General features: G+C 51.8%; 1 protein-coding gene across 1 annotated transcript; it reads left to right on the forward strand.

The window, feature by feature from the left end:
- The first annotated feature begins 3,689 nt into the window (after window positions 1–3,689).
- Window positions 3,690–15,337, forward strand: KRT72 (keratin 72). The gene is made up of 9 exons (XM_019419464.2): window positions 3,690–4,163; window positions 5,801–6,015; window positions 8,691–8,751; window positions 9,101–9,196; window positions 9,883–10,047; window positions 10,614–10,739; window positions 13,114–13,334; window positions 13,965–13,999; window positions 14,756–15,337. The coding sequence occupies exons 1-9, from the start codon at window positions 3,705–3,707 to the stop codon at window positions 14,944–14,946; spliced, it is 1,569 nt and encodes a 522-aa protein (XP_019275009.1). The 5' UTR covers window positions 3,690–3,704; the 3' UTR covers window positions 14,947–15,337.
- Window positions 15,338–15,679: the final 342 nt, after the last annotated feature.

Raw genomic sequence — 15,679 nt, forward strand, 5'->3', positions numbered from 1 at the left:
TGAACTAAAGAGAAAACGCATTGGCTATTAAGAGATATTTCTACCATCGTATGCTTAGATCAGAATATGAACACTGACTGACTCAATGGACAAACTCTGAAGTCTCAGTGTCTCAACACAATAGAAGTTCATTTCTCACTCATAGTCCGAGACCGATTTGGGCAGTAATCCCACATGATTCTCCCAGTGGGTGTCCCACAGAACTACGCGCTTCTGTCTTGAGCCTGGCCACATGGGACATGTGGCCTCAAGGTTACTTACTGGAAAAGGGGAAATGAGAGGTGAAAGAGACACATGGACTGTTAACTGCCTCATCCTAGATACCACTCACATTTAACTGGCCAATAGGGTCCCAAGCCCCAACCAAACCCCAAAGGAGGCTGGGAAATGAGGACAAGAAGGAGGATACTTGATAAGCACTAGAAGTCTCTAGCACAACCTTTTTGGTTGGTGCCAACCAATCAGGTGACCAGCTCGAGAATTCTTTTCCCCATGAGCAGTGCTGAGATGGCACCAGCACATGTGCCCTCGTCCAAGCAAATAACTTCCCTTTGACTTTGACAATGTCATGTTAGGCACAGTGCTATAGACCAGATGAGGCTGCACGCTATGGTAATTATATTTAGTTCTCCTTCATGTTTTTAAGGAGATATTGGAACACTGTTTGGATTTGGGAAATGTGAAATAGAGATAACTTGTTCAGTGTGTCTTAAAGCACATTCCTTGAAATGCTGGTTCCTATAAAATATTTGGCCAAAAAGAGGTCTTTATGGTCAAGCAAAAGCTTGGGAAACACACACACACACACACACACACACACACACACACACATTTTTTTTTTTTTGGACAAAAACAGTGCTTTATTTCTGGTACTGGAATCGGCCTACCTCCCTTTCTTCTCTAGTTTTTTTTTTTCCAATAACTTATCTATAAAAACATGATATGCTCACATGAGAAAATTTAGAAATGTTAAAAAATAGAAAAAAACCACTTCCCAGTCACCATCTTTGGAAAACACTGAGTTTCGCAGCATCCTTTGGTGTAGCTTTCCTAAGCATAGTGATGGATCTAAAAAGTCCCACAATATGATGCCTGCTTAACCTTTTTTTTTTTTTAAAAACCCAACAAAGAATCCATCCCCATGCTTTTTTTCTACACGGTAGCTATTAATCTCCTAAGAACTACGGTTCCCGGGCAAACGAGAGCCAGTTTAATTTCAGTATGTTTGCAAAGCCTTGCTTCAAGGATCCATCCATCCATCCATCCTTTGTTGTTGAGCTCTTGTTTCAAAGGGTGATGCTTCTGGCTTAGTCTACCATCCCAGGTGTTGCTCCCACCTGGAACTAATGGCAGAGGTAGTCAGTGGAGCCCAAATGACAGTAGGCTGCTGTCAGAGGCACCTCCAATGTGAAGCCCTCCTCCCAGACCTCAGCCACCTTTTGACCTGCCCACATCCCCACACATCCCATGCCTTCCAAACCTGGTTGTATCACTTCTGTCTCTCCATAATCTGTAAGGAAGGTAAGCCTGGGGCTTCAAAGGAATTCCTGATTCATCTGGCCGGTCAACCCCTCAAGGGAAGATGAGAAAAGGTCATCTTGCCTGTTCCCTGACCTTGGGCATAAGTGGCTTGGTTCCAGATGCCTGGGTGTCTCAACTTCTTAGAAAGTGTCCAGAAAAAAAAGGAGACTTCAAAGGCTCCCTTTGAAACCCAATCCTATGTAAGTTTCTTCTGTTTCAATAAATACTTTTCCTCTCTTCTATTCTCAATGGTCAGAGTTAATAAACTCTCTCTTGTGCTTGTGGGGGACAAAAAACTGGCTACATTTATGGGGCATAAGAAACAATCTCATGAAATAATGGAAAGCCTAACCTTGAATTTCTCAAAGGGCTTGCTGGTCACCCAGCTTCATTGACATGGCCCCTCTCCATGAGAGGGAATAGACTGTAGTGTCTCCCCTGAGGCAGCATAGAGAGCCCACTCTCTTTTCCACCCAGGACCTTCTAGACTCCTCTATCTGTTTATCTGTGGCTGGCGCCATCTGTATCACTCACCAATGTCCCCACAGCCTTGTTCCCTGTGGGGTAAACACCTTGGGTGTTATTATGCTCTGATTGGTTCACTGGAGCCTGTGTCACTCAACTACGCCCGGGTACCATCTGGCCATTCCACGAGGGTTCCAAGGGGGAGTCCAGGCTCCAGGGTATAACTGAGGGCACAGCAATGAGCCTTGTCCTAAGCACCAGTCTGTTTCACACTCATCCTGAATGTCCCTGGTGCCAAGGCTGGGACTGAACACTGGTGAGCAGGGGAGGGAAGGGTTAATCCAGAAGGACCTGCTAGTCTGATGGTGGAAATGGGACACATACTCAGGACTCAGACAGACTGAGCAATAAGAGTGATGAAGCAGAAGCCCACCCGGGTGTCAGAAGGGCATTATGGGAAGGGAGTGAGAGTGGGGGAGGGGCAGAGACAGACTCCCAAGCCCACTCAGGCTGTCAAATGCAGAGCCAGATACTGGGCTTGAACTCACCAACTGGGAGATCATGACCTGAGCCAAACCCGAGCTGCAGTCAGCCGCTTAACCAACCGACACACCCGGGTGCCCCTGAGAGGGGCCGATTCTAACAGAAGAGAAGAATTAGAGGCAACTTAAGTTGGAAAAAGGAAATTGGGTTCGATTGGAAAAGATACTCTTGAACTTATTTGGAATGAAGTTCTAGAATCTAGTTCTTAGTTTTTCAGATTGGAGGAGTTTTCCTCAGTCCTTCTCGACTTGTTCTTAATCATCAGTCACATTTTGATCCAGAATCAGAAATGCCAAGGCAGCAAATGTCCCGATCAGGGGTTCCTTGCATGGGACGAATGATCATCTTCTGCTATCAAAGTAAAAGAAAACACGCAAATCCCACGAAAGACCATCTTCCTAAAGCTTTCTTGTTCCATCTCCTCTAGCATCTCCCTCACTTTTATTCCAGAAATGTTTTTGGAGAACCCTTTTAGCTCTGGCCCAAAGCCCTCACCCTCCACCTCTTGTGACCAGAGCTCCCACTGGCCTTAATTTTGTCACTGTGTCTGATCTGCCTCAACAGACATAGAATTCCTTGTAGGCAGACCAGAAATCTCCACCCTCTGGGACTTCCTTCCAGTACTCAGGTCAGAGCCGTCTTTATCCAGAAGCCTTGGGAAAGCAGCAGCCCACAAGCTAAGGATGATTCTCTGGAATATTCTTGACCCTGTTCATGTCCTTTGGAAGCAGAAACCGCCTGGCCATCTGCTCCATTGTACCACACCCCTCCACCTCTAAAGGGTGTCTCCCCCCAACCCCAGCCAGACCCACTGGAAGCTTCCACCACAGATCTTGACAGTGATAACCCCAGTAATTGGAGGACAGCAAGTGAAGATAAGGTAGCCAAATTATTATAATGCAGGAGGTGAGCAAACCAAATGCGGGGTTCCGAGCCATTTTATAGGGGATTCATGGGGAGTTCACGGTTGGAGGGGGGGAGACAAATCTCAGGGAGGGGTGGTAATCTCCTATACGGAGAGGCCCCAGGTGGCTAATAGGTGTTCCCGACCTACAAATTAGGCTGCCTCCAGCCGCCTATTTAAGGGGCTGGGGGGCGAGCCAGGCCTACCAGCGCAGCCGCCCTCCGCGCCCCTATCCCGCGTTCCGCACGCGCCCGCACCCGGTCCCCACAGCATGAGCCGCCAGCTGCACCAGCGCCCCGCCGGCGAGCGCCCCAGCTTCAGCGGCTGCTCGGCCGTCATCGCGGGCCGGGTCAGCGGCAGCTCCGCCTCGTTCCGGGCCGGCGTCAAGAGCACGGCGGCCTTCGGCAGCCGGAGCCTCTTCAGCCTGGGGGGCGGCCGGCGCCTGGCTCTGTGCGCCGCGGCCGGCCGGGGCGGCGCCTACGCGCTGGGCCACTGCTCCGGCACCGGCGGCCGGCTGGGCGGCTTCGTGGGCACCGTCTTCGGCAGCGCCGGGCTGGGGCCCGCGTGCCCGTCCGTGTGCCCGCCCGGCGGCATCCCTCAGGTCACCGTCAACAAGAGCCTCCTGGCCCCCCTCCACGTGGAGCTGGACCCCGAGATCCAGAAGGTGCGCGCCCAGGAGCGGGAGCAGATCAAGGCGCTGAACAATAAGTTCGCCTCCTTCATCGACAAGGTGGGTCCTCAGGCATCTGTGCGCCTTGCGTTGGTGACCAGTGTGCTCCGGGGTGCTGGCTCTGCCACTGACAGCTATGTGAAAACTTGGGCCAGCCGGTTATCTTTTCTGGGCTTCCCTTGGCTCCTCTGTAAAATGGGCACACTGTGGCTCTTACCCCACGTGAGGATGTGAGGGTGAATTGGATGTTTCTAAAGTGCTTGGAACAGTGCTAGGCACCCCCACCCCCGACCCACGACCCATGGTAAACAGAAGCTTCATTTTATCCTTGTGGACAAGACCCGGGGTCGGAACGGGGTGCACCACAGGCAGGAGACTTGTGAAATGGCCCTCTGAGAGCTCTCAATTATCACACAAGGAGATGGGTACATATATCCAGGACAGGAGCACAAGAGGGACACTGACGAGGGAGTATCACAGGACGTGATGCTTGGTGAAGGGAAAGGACTTAACAAAGTAGGAGGTAGGATGGGGATATAAGCCAGGAAGGTGTCTAGAGGAGATGAAAGAAAAGGACCAGAAAACTGAAAGTTGGGGCTGGGTGGCGGGTGGGGGGAGAGGGGAGATTGAGAAGGAGGGCATGTCGAGTTACAGGTGTGCATTCTCTATGTGTCTGTGGGGATGGGAGCATATGGAGGTTAAAAGGGAAGCTGTCTCTGGTGACTCAGAGGCAGTGACCCCAAAGAACGAAGAGGAGAATATGCTTCTGTATCCAACCTGGGGCAGAAGGTCTAGGCCATGAGTCACAGGGGACATAATACTGACAAGAGCTGATGTTACTCAGTGCCTGGTGCTGTCCCAAGGGGTTCCCATATATCAACACACAACCCATGATTGTGTTATCATTCTGCCTTGCGGATGAGGAAACCAACATGGCAGGAGGCCAGTAAACGTGCCCAGGCTGATAGAATAGCAACAGAGGACTGTGTCCCTCACCGCTGTGCTCAGGAAGAGGAAGGGAGTGGTTGGAAGGGAGAGGGAAGGACTGGAAGAAACAGAGCTACTGTCCCAGAGGACAGGGCTCGTTTTCCTGTTCAAAGTCTGTTCTTCCCCCTCATGTTTCCTTCTCTCCCTCAAGCTAGAGGTAGGGAAGAAGAGGAAGGCTAGCGAGTAGCAGAGGCTTGAAGTTATTGAGCCCAAACATGTAAGACTTTTGGTCAAGTATGAAGGAACCTTCTAAAGATGTGAGAACCCGCTTTGAAATGAAAACCGAAGAAACCAACCAACCAAGAGCAACTTAGGTTGCAGATAAGAGAGAACGTGTTAACGGCCAGAGTGGCTTTCCAATGCCATTCCCCACCCCTGCACTGTTCCTCCCTTGCTTCCCATCTTCCTTCACTCTGAAAACACCAGCATTTACAGCAAAAGAAGCTACTTCCATCACATGATAACTCACGGTGGCAGTTATAGCACTGCGTAAGCCTACTTCCCGATTTCTTTTAGACTCAATCTAATTTCTCGTCTTGGAGACCCAGAAAGGCACGTCCCCCTGGCTGAATCCATTCTCTGATGAGTCTTGCTCTTTCCTCCCTCCCATCCAAGACTGACTGTATCTGATTTCTGGGGCCCTCTCTCCCCACTGTGGAGAGGCAAGAACAGAAGGGGGATTCTGTGCTATGACCGCCTTTGGGTTCCAGGTACGGTTCCTGGAACAGCAGAACCAGGTGCTGGAGACCAAGTGGAACCTGCTGCAGCAGTTAGACCTGAACAACTGCAGGAAGAACCTGGAGTCCATTTATGAGGGCTACATCAGCAACCTCCGGAAGCAGCTGGAGACACAGACAGGCGACAGGGTGCGGCTGGACTCGGAGCTGAGAAGCATGCAGGATTTGGTGGAGGACTACAAGAAGAGGTGAGTGGAGAGGCAGAGAATCCACCACTGGAGGGTCTTGAGGACAGATTGAGGTTTCGATCTGCAGCCAGCATTTTTGCCTTCTTAGGTCCTTTGCTGATACCATGTGCGATTTCCTTTCCCCTGGGGAGGGAGGGAGATCCAGACAGGTTGAGACATAGGAAGAGAAAGGATCTCTACCCAAAGTGGTGCCCTGAATCGCCTAGGAAATGGTGTGCCCATTCTCACATTGGAAATGGAGACATGGGGACAAGAGGGCTGTCTCAAAACCAGATGGACAGCCCAGATGGCATTGTAGCTCCTCCTGTGCAAGGGGCATTCCGTGGGAGTACCTAGGATGTGAGCCAGCACGCCAATCCCAGAACAAAACCTAAAGCTGAGCAAACAAGGGTTTTAAAAACTTTTTTCATGCTGCAGCATATCTGTGCTGCTGAATCCCATTAATTTCCCCCAGGCTTGAGCCATCCCGGCTCAGTGTGATCTGGTATTTTGGAAGCTAGCTTTCAGGCGCCAGGATCTCTAGGGAAAGATGACTTCTTCCACAATTCAAGGGGATGGAGATGGTCAGAGCCAAGTGATTTCTCTTGCTCCATGTTCAATCTGCCTGTCCACCCCTGTTCTGAAGTAGCCCCAAGCAGAACTCTGCCCTGAGACCTGCGAAGAGTCCTGAGGGAGGAGGTGACATAGTCTATAGTCCTGAAAGCACACAGATTATGGGGACAGGCTTAAAGAACACGCTCAGAGAGCCCCCCAGGCAGTGGAAATGAATACAGCATGAACTGAGACTGAGTGGCATTAAGATGGAAATGCCACCCCATTGGATATTTGGGTAGAATTCTGGAGGAAAAGAGAGGATTTCCAGGCAGAGCCCAGATGTCCAGGTCAGAAGCATCCAAAGATCATGCTGCCTCTGGGCTTTTCAGACCAGGGAAGCCAGGTGTTCTGGAGTCACCACCATGACCATGAGTCACTGAGTCCTCTGAGAACTTCAGCTTTAATATTTATAAAATTCAGATACTGCTGCCTGCCTCGCCACTTGCACGAGCTGTTGAGAGAGGGTAATGCCAGAAAGTAATGTATTAACAGCTCTTAAAAGAACCAAAGTGCTAGGCAACACTAAGGCCTGGTGTCCTGATGTCACCGAGATCCTAGCTTTACTATTAACTAGCTTTATGACTTTGCCTCATGTATAAAATTGGGAGATGATAATAATAGAAGCTATTTCGCAGGATTACCGTGGGGATGAAATGAAATAATGAAATGAATTGGGAACTATTGTAAAATCCACTTGGCAAGAAATGAAAGTCTACATCTTGTACAGTAGGTTATTGGAAGCATTCAAGATTAAAGTGATAGAGATTTAATATAATTAATATATCTGTGTTCTGAAACAAAAAATCAATATGCATTTGGCTGTAGCTTAACTTTTATGTATGCATTATAATGTATTTTGTAAATTATAAGTTAGTTCCAAAGTCAATAGTGCTATGAAATGTGTTCTTTTTCTTTATAAAAGGGTGTAGATGTGTATGTTCTGCTGTTTGGTTTCTAGAAGTACCTAATGAAAAATTATGGCCAAATGAATGTGATTAATTTTGATAGCCATCATGATCAAACTTTTTCTATGTATTTTATGGAATAGAAAGATAGGCTAAAAACTAATTGGTCTGCAACTAGGGTATACTCTTATTTGTTAACGGGAGGAAGAAAGATTGAATATTTTATAAGATAATGTGAGATAATGATAAATTGTAATAGAAACAACTATTTGATAAAAAGAAGTATTCAATTGTCTTTTAAGTAACCCACACGGAATCTGAGATAAATCATATCAACTGTTTTTTATGTATTTTATCCAGTGTGACTGACAAAATCCGGCAGGTTCAGAAGATGTTCCAGTCACATTTTAAAATAACCCACTTCACTAACCTGTACTACTTGAGTCATTCAGCTGGCCTTTTTCCCCCTTGGCAGCCAGTGGCATGCCTTAGGAAGAAGGAAAAAGCTGAAATGGATTGCTCGTGTTAAATCATATGGAAACAAGCCATTTTCTAGCATTAATTAAGATTCATTATTCAACATTCTTTGACAACAGTAAGAGGTGACATAGGTCTTTGAGTCATCTATACTCTTGTCTCCCCAATCTATAATATATCTGCATGAGTAACATCCCAGCCCTATCCAAGCATCCTGTTTCTAAGACCTTGCTTCATCTGGAACAGAAATATGTATATATATTTAAAAAACCCAGCAGAAACAACTCGAAAGTGGGGATAGTGTTTTGTTTGGTGCCTGGGACGTTTTGCACCATGGGCTAATGCACTGTGCTAAGGGGCCGGATGGCAGAAGGGGTGCGTCTTTCTGCTGTCAGGAGGGTGGGGGTAGTTGTGAAACAGAGGAGGGACAGTGAAGCCCCCCACAGGTGCATTCTAGGGCAGCTGCAAGGCAGGATAGGTCACATGTGAACGAAGGAGCTGGATGTGAATTCCTTTAAACCTGTTCCCGTCACGTCCCCTTTAGAAGGCTGTGCATGCCCCAAGGGTACGTGAACCCCAGTTTGTAGGCCACTGCCACGCAGCTCTGGGCATGGAGGTGATCACCAACTGCTCAGGGAGCATTTGCAGAACTGAATTATCCCAATGGCAACGCCACCTCCGTTCTCTTGCCGCACACAGGTATGAGGTGGAGATTAACCGACGCACAGCTGCTGAGAATGAGTTTGTGGTGCTCAAGAAGGTGAGAGGGGAGCAGGAAGGGCTGGAGGAGGCCTAGGGAAGCTCCCTGAACACCTGACACAGTGATGTCGGTAGGCTGAGGAAAGGGTGACCGGGGTTCTAATTTCCCTGCTCTCCTAAGTTCCTTTGCCTGGGATGCATGCTCCCAGAACCTGCCAGCTTCCAGTCCACACATTTCGCCACACTTCTGGCACGGCCATCGCCCCGCACATTGGTTGGTTTGCTATCAGCAGCCGGGCCTCCCTGTGAAGGCCAGGGAGAGGGGAGTAGAGCCCATAGGGAACCTGAGGCTCATTGTGGCAGGGAGGGAGGGCAGGGGAAGGCAGCTGGCTCCTCTCTGTGTCCCCCAGGATGTGGATGCCGCCTACATGAACAAGGTTGAGCTCCAAGCCAAGGTGGACTCCCTGACGGATGAGATCAAATTCTTCAAGTGCCTCTATGAAGGGGTAAGGATATCGCTGAGCTCTCCTGTATGGTCTGTGCCACTCACAAGTGGCTTCTGGCCCTCGGCCTACATGGATGTGTCGACCAAAGGTTGGCAGCTCAGTGCAGCTGACGTTTGCTGAGCAATGAGGTGGGCTTGAGGAGGGCCTGATGGAGAATAAATGATCCCTGTCTTCCAGGAAGTCGCAGTCCGATAGGGAAAACAACCTGCAGATGAGCTCTAGAGGGGAGCAGAGGAAGGTATAGGGAGTTCTGCCTGAGCCGCCAGGGAAGGTTCCCAGAGAAGGATGAGGAAAATCTCAGGGGGTGCTGAGAAGGTCACGGGGGTCTTGCCTGAGGAGCTGGATGCGTGGCCTGAGTTGTACTAAACCGTGAGGGGCCTGGGGAAAAGGAAGGTGGTCGGTGATCCTAGAGAAGCTCTGTGTGCCACGCTCGGATCTAATATTCCAGATGAAGTCATAGAGTATGGAATAGGGGTAGGTGCAGGCCTGAGTGCATGATGGAGAGGGCAGTCCCACCTTGGGACTGAAAGCCCAACGCGCTCCCCTCGTGCCTGGCACACACCGGCACTGGTAGGCTCTGCGGAAGGCTGAGGGAGGGCAGTGAGGGATTGGCCAGGGAGGGTTGGGAGATGTGCTCTCTTCATGGGGATCCTCTAACTGGCTCCACTTCCCTAACTGTTGTCCAGGAGATTGCTCAGATGCAGTCCCACATCAGCGACACATCTGTCATCCTGTCCATGGACAATAACCGGGACCTGAACTTGGACAGCATCATCGACGAAGTCCGCGCCCAGTATGAGGAGATCGCCCTGAAGAGCAAGACCGAGGCCGAGGCCCTGTACCAGACCAAGGTGGGCTGTGTGCCGGGTGTGCAAGGCCCAGTGACTACAGCTGCCACTCTCTCCTCGTGTGTGCATGTGCATGTGTGTGTGTGTGTATTGGGCTGGGTTGAGACCTCTTTTGTCTTGGAGTTGAGCCTTGTGGAAATGCCCCCCTGTGGTCCAGGGAGGGCAACCACAGCTTTGGCATGTGTTAGGGGCATATATGGGCTTGGCTGTTGGCCCTAGCTGACAGCAGAGGTCACATGAGCCACAGCCCAGGGAAGACTCTGTCAGTTTCTGTGGGTAATCCATCCATCTTGGCTTTTCTTTGTGTTCCCAACTTCGTAGAACTCCACCAAGGCTCTCACCCTTGTGGACCTGAGGACCCTGTTGAGCTGGAGCAGGGCCTTCCTGTCTGAAAGGAAAGGGTGGGCTTTCTCTTCCTTTTCCGTCCCTCCCCCCCATCTCTCCTCCAAGTACCTTTGCTGCTTGGGCAGTGAGAACAGCATGTGGTCTCCCTCCCCCTCTCCATGCTCAGGACCCTTGGGAGGTGAATTCCCAATGGTCCTCTGCTCCTCCTTCTCGCCCCATGTCAGATCCAAGAACTGCAGGTCACAGCTGGCCAGCAAGGGGACGACCTCAAACTCACCAAGGCTGAGATCTCAGAGCTCAACCGCCTGATCCAGAGGATCCGCTCAGAGATAGGGAATGTGAAGAAGCAGGTGGGTTCCATGAAATGAGTCAGCTGACGGGCTGTCTTGGGCACCAAGTGTATGAGACTAAATACGGAACAAAGATAAGACATGGTCCCTCCTGAGGGCATTTACAGTCCAGGAGGAGAGAATAGTCTGAACCCGTATAGAAGGATGAAGCATTCCACCCACTGTGAAACATGCTTCCTAAGGGCTGTAGGGGTCCGGAGTGGCCAGAGCGGAATGAAGACCCCAGGGAGGCTTCCTACAGGAGGTGGGAGGGGATGGGCAGAAAGGAGAGGGAAGGGGTCCTGGTGAGGGAGCCGGCATGAGCAATGGATCCAAGGTGGGCGCTGCATGGCATGTGTGCAGGGGTGAGAGGCACCTAGCTCAAGCACAAGTTCTATGATGGGTGGGGTACGAGGGGGCGGGACCCCACCGGGTAGCACGGGGCAGATTATGGGCACCTGTGAAGCTGGGCAGTGGAGTTTAGACCCGACACAGTAGGTGAAAAGGAGGTTTCATGTGATGAATCGGTGCCAGAGGAAGGAGAGCCCAGCAGTGGAATTTAGGAGAATGGGAGAGAAAGAGCTTTCCAAATAGACTTGGCCCAGGGCTCTGCTCTGTGTTTTCGTCCTGCTGTGGCAGTGCTGTGTGTGGTGGCCTGGCACTGAGTGACCCCATGACCCCAGGTGCATCATTTGGGTTATCTGAGTCTGTAGGAAGCAAACCCAGGAAATTCCCAGAGTTGGTGGAGGCTGGCACAAAGGCTTCCTGGACAAGTCAAGTGGCCCTGTCCCCTTGTTCTCTTCTTTAGAGGCCCCTCCCTTCCCTACACACACACACACACACACACACACACACACACACACTCCTGTGCACCAGGCTCCTGGCAGCTGAAAGAAAAAAGACCACATTACACAAGAACTCATGGTGTTTTTCATTTAATCAAGTTCTGCGTACACGAAAGAAAAACAACAAGGTGTTTGAAGCTGCCCTCAAGTATCAGATTATAATGTGTAGCTGGCAAAATGCCGTGTGTTCACGGTTGGGTGAGCTTATTACCAGAAAGTGACGTCTGCAATCAGAACACCACCTAGGAGGTCAGGGAAGATGTCCTCCGTGGGGGAGCCCATGGGGGTCACTCTCAATGCTTGGTCCCCTTGAAGCTCCTCCAGAGGGCCCTCAGTCAGGGTGCTTTCTGGCCCTCTGGCCTTCCCACCAAAGAAGCACATAGTTTCACCTGCAGACTGTCTTGACATTTGCTGACCCCAGGATCCATGGGATGATTGTTGTCAAGGATGCCCAAATTTCATGCCCTCTCCCCTCATGTCACATTCACGAGACCCAGAAGCCTCCTGGGCTCACCGTGCGGGACCTCAGTCAGTGAAAAGGAGCAGAGGCCAGTTTGGCAGAATTTGGCACACTTTCCTTTCAGACAGGAAGGCCCTGCCCCAGCCCAACAGAGTGTATTGCCATGCCCTGACTGATTAGACCTCCACAGTCCTGAGGATGGGACGTGGTCTTCTGTGGTCGGGTGGCTGGGTCCTGAGGCTGTGAGCCACTCACCTGAAACACTGTGGGTGTTTGCACGGCTGGGGGCCTGCCCGGCACAGGGGTGGCGCCGGCTGGACCGCAATCTAGAATTCCGTCTGGCCTTAGCATCAGCTGCTTTCCTTGGGGTGAAGCAAATTTGACTGCAGAGGAAGGGGACACACCAGAAAAGAGAAGCCAGAGTTTTAGATCCCACCAAAACCTTGGCCTAGTGATGGAACACACACCAAGACTTAGAGGTCCAAAAGCCCACGGCAGCCGTCCCATGGCCGCAGCCCAGAGCCTCATCTGCAGTTTTGTATTGCACGTTAGCCTTCCACCTGACAGCAGCTGCCTGCCCGCTTGGGAAACCTGGTAACAAGAGTATCTTTTGAGGCTATTACTCCCCTAGTGTGATGCTCTGTGGAATTTTGGAGGCCAGACTCAGTGTGGCAGGTTTACTGAACAGAAATTTCATCAGTAAGGAACTTTATTAATCCCTCTTTTTTTTTTTTTTTTTTTTTTTTTGGTTTTTGTCTTGGGTTGGCATTAGAATCTTGCAGCCAGTGTTACAGACCAGGAGGGGGAGGGCAGGGGCCACAGGCCCAGGGAGCTCGCCTTCTCAGTGCCCTTCCTCCTCTCTCCCAAGGTAGGGAAGCTCCAGCTTCACATGCCAACACATGAGCGGAGGTGAGCCATGCTGGAGTTAGGAGAAAGGACAGATTCATCTGTAGCAATGTCCAAAGGGGGGGGGACACTGGGAGGACCTCAGAGCATTTACTATCGGTCAGGACCAAATGAGGGGAGGGTGTCTGAGCAGGATCTCAGAACTGCGTTCTGGCTCAAAGCGCTGGATGCACTTGCTCTGCAGTGCTCTAACCTGGAGACGGCCATCGCCGATGCCGAGCAGCGGGGCGACTGCGCCCTGAAGGATGCCCGGGCCAAGCTGGATGAGCTGGAGGCCGCCCTGCACCAGGCCAAGGAGGAGCTGGCCCGGATGCTGCGGGAGTACCAGGAGCTCATGAGCACGAAGCTGGCCCTGGACGTGGAGATCGCCACCTACCGCAAGCTGCTGGAGGGCGAAGAGTGCAGGTGAGGGGCCAGATATCTCTAATCTGGAACAGTTCCCTGTCTGCGTGAGTAGGAAGATTCAGGGCAAACAGTTTGGGTCGGTTCAGGTCCTACTGAGGCAATGGGTTTGACATGGTGCAGTAGAAAAGACCAAAGTTAGACTCTAGGAAGGACTGAGTTGTAAAAATCCCAGAGAGGTAGTGGGAGAGGAAATATTAACATCTGTAGCGGTTGCAAAACAGAGTGTCCCTGGCCCTTTGTGCTGTGCGCTTGAGGGTGAGTCGGGGGAGGGGGTGGGCAGGATGGCTTCCAAGAGTCATCTGAGTGCGAGGTAACTCTGGCAAAGCCTGAGGCCCTGCAAGGATGTGAGCTCGTTCCTCTTGACTGTGTGAGACCACTGGCATAATAGAGGGGAGCAGGGACATGATCACTCCAGCCACCAGACCACTCCAGAGCTGCTCTGATGGAGAAGGGAGCCTTCACAGCAGATTTTTTTTGTCTCTGTTCCTTTCCGGAGAGGTCCCACTGTGGTGTGTGGGAAGAAGGGATGGATGGGCAGTGTGCATTCTGAGCGGCATCCCTGTGACCCCCTGGATAGATGCAGTGCTGCTTTACAGAGAGTTATCTGCCTTCCCCACTTTCTCTCTCCAGGATGTCCGGGGAACACCCCAGTTCCGTGAGCATCTGTAAGTACCAGGACCTGGTTCTGCCCTTGGTCACCTACCAGAAGTCTGAGCCTCCAATTCCATGACACCAGAGAGAAGTCAGGACAGCAGGGAGGGTTCAGGACAGATGTAGGGGTGTGAAGAGGCTTTAGTAGCCAATGAGAAGCAGCGGATGGAGAAAAATAATAATACCGTGAAAGACAGAAGCACAATCCATGGAACAATCAAATGATGCCCAGTAGTGTATAATCCAAACGCCTCTTGTAAGCATGAGGCTTCCTGGAGACATTCTATTGATCTTGAGACCAGCGCACAATCAAGGCTCTAGCTTGCAGTCAGTGGGGTGGGGGGAGGGGGGGGGTGGGTAGTGGTGCTGGGGGTGGAGGGGGATGGGGGGAGCCTGAGGGCAGGACAGTGGAAGGAGCTGAAACAGGCTGGAAAGCTAGAGACAGTGCAGGGGAGTTACTGTGGTGGTGGTGGGGGGTACTCCAGCAGCCCCTTCCTTGGGGGCTGCACCGAAGGGTCTTTGTTCCTGTGGGGGAAGGTCCCTGCCAGAGCTCGCTGGAGCTCTAAGTCTGTCGCTGGTGGATGGACGCAGACCGATAGGACAGGGTCTAATACGTGCGGCCAAATACTTGAAAAATGATCAGTGCTGGTGAAAACCTCTTTGTAAACTAAAAGCACATTGCAGAGAGAATCTGTCCCCAGGGGGAGGGAATTGAAGGAGTGGCCGGGATGCCACAGGCCGGGGGGTCTTCTCTCCCCGCCCCCTTCCAGCTGTGATCAGCAGCACTGGTGCTGGGGCAGGAGGGGCTGGCTTCAGCGTGGGCTTCGGCGCCTCGAGCGGTTACGGCTTCAAACCTGCGGCCGTGGACGTCAAAACCAAAGGCAACTGCGGCAGCGAGTTCAAGGATCCCCTGCCCAAGACCTCAGGCAGCAGCTGTGCAACCAAAAAGGCCTCGAGATGAAGGGCTGTGTGCAGAAAGCTGCAGAACCCGTCTGCTCCACCCCCACTCCCTGCCCACCCCCACCCTGTCCCAGCCCTGAAGTGCTTCCTCTGGAGCCCCAGTCCCTGAGCCGTCCCCTGTCCCTGTGGTCCGGGTGGTGCACGCTCTTTTGTGGGAAGTCCGGTCACGAGTGCTCTCGGTGACCTCCTTCTTGGCCATTTATCATTGGGTCGCTGCCCCCAGTGCAGAGATAACGCATCTACGTAGGATGTTTCCCCCCTTGGGCAGGTGTGAGCCCCTCTGTCCCCATGCCTTTCTTGGGCCTTTGCGGCCCAGGGGGTCTCTCTGTCCTCTGCTTCGGGTCATGTCCAGTTCTCCGCTTCTCCTGCAATAAATGATCAGTGCCATTTGATTCCCGTGTTGAATCTGTTGCCCAGGAAGTTGACGTTGGCAGCGCCCCTTCTAAAGTTCCTCAGTCTAATTCTGGGGTGCCAGGCCGGACGTGGGTCTCTGCCAAGTAGGTACTGCTGAGGGCGGCTCCTGGTCAGCAGCTGGGGTTTGTTTCTGACATGCCTCTGGACAGGCTCTGCTTCCGGGGCACTGGGGCACCTGTGCACACAGTGTGAGGTGGGCATTATCACCCCTGTTGCAGACAGGCTCACATCGCGGTCACGCCAGGACGCTCAGGCACGCGAGCTTTGGCGTGGCTTCTCGCCCGGGTTGTCAAAGGCACCCACACTAAGTGCCTCTTATT

This window comes from Panthera pardus, unplaced genomic scaffold (assembly GCF_024362965.1).
Source record: "Panthera pardus isolate Hobbes unplaced genomic scaffold, ASM2436296v1 HiC_scaffold_6, whole genome shotgun sequence".
In the NCBI taxonomy this organism is placed as follows: Eukaryota; Metazoa; Chordata; class Mammalia; order Carnivora; family Felidae; genus Panthera; species Panthera pardus.

What these genes read in the sequence shown, in the direction of transcription:
- KRT72 (XM_019419464.2), top strand. Translation starts at nt 3,705, where the DNA reads ATGAGCCGCCAGCTGCACCAGCGCCCCGCCGGCGAGCGCCCCAGCTTC. An exon ending in TCAAGTGCCTCTATGAAGGG is followed by an intron (nt 9,197 to 9,882) that starts GTAAGGATATCG and finishes ACTGTTGTCCAG; the next exon opens with GAGATTGCTCAGATGCAGTC. An exon ending in CTGGAGGGCGAAGAGTGCAG is followed by an intron (nt 13,335 to 13,964) that starts GTGAGGGGCCAG and finishes TTCTCTCTCCAG; the next exon opens with GATGTCCGGGGAACACCCCA.